Source organism: Hordeum vulgare, chromosome 7H (assembly GCF_904849725.1).
Source record: "Hordeum vulgare subsp. vulgare chromosome 7H, MorexV3_pseudomolecules_assembly, whole genome shotgun sequence".
In the NCBI taxonomy this organism is placed as follows: domain Eukaryota; kingdom Viridiplantae; phylum Streptophyta; class Magnoliopsida; order Poales; family Poaceae; genus Hordeum; species Hordeum vulgare.
Genome location: NC_058524.1, coordinates 177,124,754 through 177,129,340, shown reverse-complemented (window position 1 = coordinate 177,129,340; position 4,587 = coordinate 177,124,754). Strand labels below are relative to the sequence as shown.

The following is a 4,587-nucleotide window of genomic DNA, read 5'->3' as shown; positions in this document are numbered from 1 at the left end:
GAGTCTTCCACCTGGTCGTCCTCATAGCCACATCCTACCCCTCTTCCTTCGTCGTGGATAATGTTGAGCATCACACTATGTGGGTCGTCGTACACCGGGTCTCTCGCTCTAGGCATTATAGCGAACAATGGGCGGGCACCCATCTACTCCCCGCTCGATGTACGATCTCGTCCGAGCTACGACGAACAATGCTAGGAGAAGAGCGGTGCCACGTTTTACGTCGAGATTGTAAGGCACGTTCCCGGCTGTGGTTTCATGTTGCTTGGGGCGTAGTAGTTCGGAGGCTTGTAATGCTCCGGCCACAGTGCCATATGTACCGTGGGCGCGCCGGTCTAGGCACCATGGACCCCGCGATGCCCACCAAGACCACCACTCCTACCGGCAACCATCAACTTATTGAGCTTCTCCTCCTTTGGGGCCTTCGCTTTGACGCGACGAGTTTACCGCGTAGTCAAGCTGATTTTCCGGGCGAGCATGATGCTCGGATCCTCCGGCACCTCCATCTGCTACAGGTTTGCGGCGGAAGAAAGGAGAAGGTGGGGGAAAAGGGCGAGAATTGGGTGGAAAGTGGCGAGGGATGGAAGAAGGGAGTGGAGGATTTTAGCACGAAAACAATACGGGTTGCTACAAAAGTGTGGGCTTCGCCTTCCTTTTGGATGGGCCACGGGTCAAATTCCGATGTTTCTAATGTCCGGACTCCCTAAAACCTTCATGTTTATTCCCGATTATGAAAAAAAATGATTCAAACTACACCATAAATCGATACATAATCGTGTTAGGCTGGCCATAGCGCGAGTAACTTAGGTGGTATCATGTACTTGAAACTAGCAAACATGCCGATGTGACAGACAATTAAAGAAAAGAGGGGGGTTAGAGTAATATAGATAGATACCATAACATGTTAAATGTTACGCTACTATGTGTCATGCATGTCAATAAATAAGGTCATCTATGATACTACTCCCTCCGTGCCAAAATATAAGTCTTTTAAGATATTTCACTAAGTGTCTACATACGGAGCAAAATGAATGAAACTATACTTTAAAGTATGTTTATATACATCCGTATGTAGTCCATTAGTTGAACCTTTAGAAAGACTTATATTTAGGAACGGAGTGAGTAGTTTATAACATTACGCATTATGAAGATAGTATATACAATAATATTATATGCATGATACTATTATATGATACTCGTAATTATGGTTGGATGATTTCTAAGGTCGAACCATGCGGTTCCAATGGATGGGCGTGATTTGAAGTTCCGCGTTGGAGATGCCCAACCGATCAAAAGCGACGACGTGGAGTGGAACTCTTCCCAAACACACAAAGTCCACGAGCAAACAAAGCCACCCTCCCTGTTCTTTCTGCCTACCTACCCCTACCCCCTCCCCCTCACCTCACGAACAGATACCAAATCGTACCCAGATCACAAAGGGACAGATTTTTGTCACTTGTATGCAAAATCGCCTCCTCCCGATCCGCGTCCCCTCCCTCACCAAGCTCACAGCTCTCAGGTGCAGAATCCGCTCCATCTTTCAGATTTTGTAGTACTTGACTCTTTCCGGTTAATCATCCTGCATATTTGCTCCAAGAAAACAAAATCGATTGTCCTTTCTTTGGGGACGCCATAGCTGGGTGATGCAAGAACCCTGCCTCTTAATCGTCCTTTATTTCTCCGCTTCATACTATACTATTCAAGGCAAAAGTGGAGTGCGATTTGCCTTGAAACTGTAGCTCGGATATTTTTTTCCGGCAGCTGCACTGTGTGGGGATAACGCCATTGGTGGTCTAACTGGAGAAGCTGTCAATTAAATTGATGCATCAGTAAGTGAAATGAGCGTGATGATAAATCCCCATTTCCTATTCGATCGCCACCGGATGCCCAAGAAGGGATTCGTAGAATGGAAATCCTAAAAGCAATACTAGTTTTAAGTGGCTAACGAAAATATGTACCAAACTGCATCATTTTTCTTTTCACAAGATTGCTCTCGGCCGAGCAATAATCCAGCAAAACTTGCAAAGCTCCGATCAATCCATCATATTTCGACATATGTATGACTGTCTCTGGTCAGGGGTGTTTGGATCCTAGGCAAAATGAACTATAGCTTTCTTTAGGAGTCAAAACGCTTTCTTCAGAAAGAGTACTGAAACAAAGCCCTCTCAATGTTTTTGCACCTTCTCAGCTTTCAGAAATTCACATTCTCTCTTGAAAGAAAATACCCCTCGAAGACTCACATTTCTTGAAGTGGACTAATCTGTCAATACTTTCTTGGAGGCGAAATTACGAGCCAATTTGAGGATAACTTCTTTGTTTAATTGTAGATTTGCGAAACATATGGCTTCAAATACTGGCAAGAAGCTCATTCAGATCGACGTGAGCTCGGATACAGTGTGCCCTTGGTGCTTTGTTGGGAAAAAGAATCTTGAGAAAGCTATGGAGCAAACCATGGACAAGTTCGATTTCGAGGTTTCACTTCATTAAATCACTACCATGATGTAGCTAGCTTCACAATTCTTATCAGCACGATGTGAGACTAGTGCGCCTGTCTCTGCTTTATAGGTTCGTTGGCATCCATTTTTTCTGAATCCTGATGCGCCTAAGGAAGGTGTCAAGAAATCTGATTTCTACAAGACCAAGTTTGGCCCAGTTCAGTTCGAGCGTGCAACTGCTCGCATGAGAGAGGTTCTCTCATTTCAACTTGACCATGCTGTTAATCACATGGCCTATAATGTGTACTTAGCTGCTGCCATCCTATTTTGCAGATGTTCCGAGGACTTGGCTTTGAGTATGACATGTCAGGACTCACGTAAGTGAATCGTTTCTAAACTGTTCCATACACCCGCATCTTCTGTATCCGTCTTCATTTCACTGACTTAAAGATTGTAATGCAGAGGGAATACAATGGACAGCCATAGGCTCATAACACTTGCCGGACACCAAGGCTATGACAAACAAAATGCTCTTGTAGACGAATTATTCGTCAATTATTTTTGCCAAGGAAAATACATTGGTGATAGGTGAGTGCATGTTAAACTCCATGAGTATGGGTGGCCATTGTTGCTTCTTCGATTTTTGTTCTTACCTTAATCCTACAAATTATGTATTTTATATTTGCACTAAGTCTTTGTTGACCTGTTGTGTCTGTATAACAACTGCTTTTAGTACCGACACATTAAGCATATTCTGTGTTGGTAACATACTTGGAATGAGGCTCCATTACTACTCTGAAAGAAACTTTATTGTAATCTGGACATTTCATTGCGCTAGCTAAATTGACTTATCGTTTTTTGCAAGGAAAAAATAAACATATCATATCAAGAATACACCTTCACATGTGACAATTATTGAGGTGAAATTGTGCAACAAGTCCTGTGCCAGATACATCCATGGTTTTTATGACCATTTTGCACTCTAGATGTGAGATACGCATGATGAGGCAAAAGCAAAGCCCATTTGTATTTTTATTAGTTATGTGTGCTGCATCATTTTTTATTTTTTTTTTGGTATTGACAAACTACTGCATCACGCCTCTGAATAGAATTATAGCATCTGAAAATGGACAGAGGATAAAATTGCGAACTAAAACTGTCGCATGCTACCAAAAGAAGCTGTTTGTTGCTTCATTTACTTGAGGAGATGTATTCCTCTAAACAACTTGCCGCACTTTCTTTGCCCCCGATCTGCCTTTCTATGTTGATCATTGTTGTCTTCAGTCTTACGATATTCATTTTCCAAATCTTTCTAGGCAAGTTCTTATGGATGCTGCAAGAAAGGTGGGCATAGAAGGAGCAGAAGAACTGCTGCTGGACGCCAGTAAAGGAGTCGATGAGGTATGTTTCCGCTGATCGTTGCTCCTAGTGGCCTTCATTGTTTGGGAAAAGGCTGCAGCTTCTTAATCCCTTTTCTGGTGGTACAAGGTTAAGGAAGAACTCAACAAGCACTCTTCTGGCATTTCTGGAGTTCCTCACTTTGTGGTATGAATATTAATGACTTTCTTGTTAGTGTCCCTTTCGCCTCTTATCCAATTAGTGACTTGTGCATGATATATTTTTGTGCTGTTTATTTCAGATCAATGGAAAATATCAACTCAGTGGTGGTCAGCCTCCAAACGTATTCATGAGGGCATTCGAGACGGCTGCGAAAGATGCAGATGAATGATTGTTCAAGGAACTTCTTTACAGATTAACCTAGCATGCTGTCTCAGTACTTGTAAGGAAGAAGTTACAAGTCATTTACGGTTTCATTATGAAAAAGATAATTTATGATTGCAGTAATCCTGATGTGATGATTGGAGAAATAGACTAGTAGTAAGGCTTTCAGCGTACCATGCCATTTGGGCACATAACCAACCATGTCCGGAAGGCACGTTAGAAATGAGTAGGGCGAGAAGTCGCAACAAGGTGAAAATTTTAGCTCGGAAAAGTAAGTTTATATAATTAGCAATTGTTTGTATATTTACACTCCGTTTGTAGTTGATACTGTTTGTGCTTATATTATACTCCCTCCGTTTTTAAATATAAGTCTTTTTAGAGATTACATTACATACTACATACAGAGTAAAATAAGTAAATTCACACTCTAAAG

The 4,587-nt window shown here is 42.1% G+C and overlaps 1 protein-coding gene across 1 annotated transcript; it reads left to right on the top strand.

Moving 5' to 3' along the window:
• The first annotated feature begins 1,256 nt into the window (after positions 1-1,256).
• On the top strand, positions 1,257-4,277 carry LOC123411415 (uncharacterized protein YwbO). Its single transcript, XM_045104354.1, has 8 exons — positions 1,257-1,516; positions 2,325-2,469; positions 2,563-2,685; positions 2,766-2,809; positions 2,895-3,020; positions 3,749-3,833; positions 3,921-3,977; positions 4,072-4,277. Exons 1-8 carry the CDS (start codon positions 1,275-1,277, stop codon positions 4,159-4,161), a joined length of 912 nt encoding a protein of 303 aa, XP_044960289.1. The 5' UTR covers positions 1,257-1,274; the 3' UTR covers positions 4,162-4,277.
• Positions 4,278-4,587: the final 310 nt, after the last annotated feature.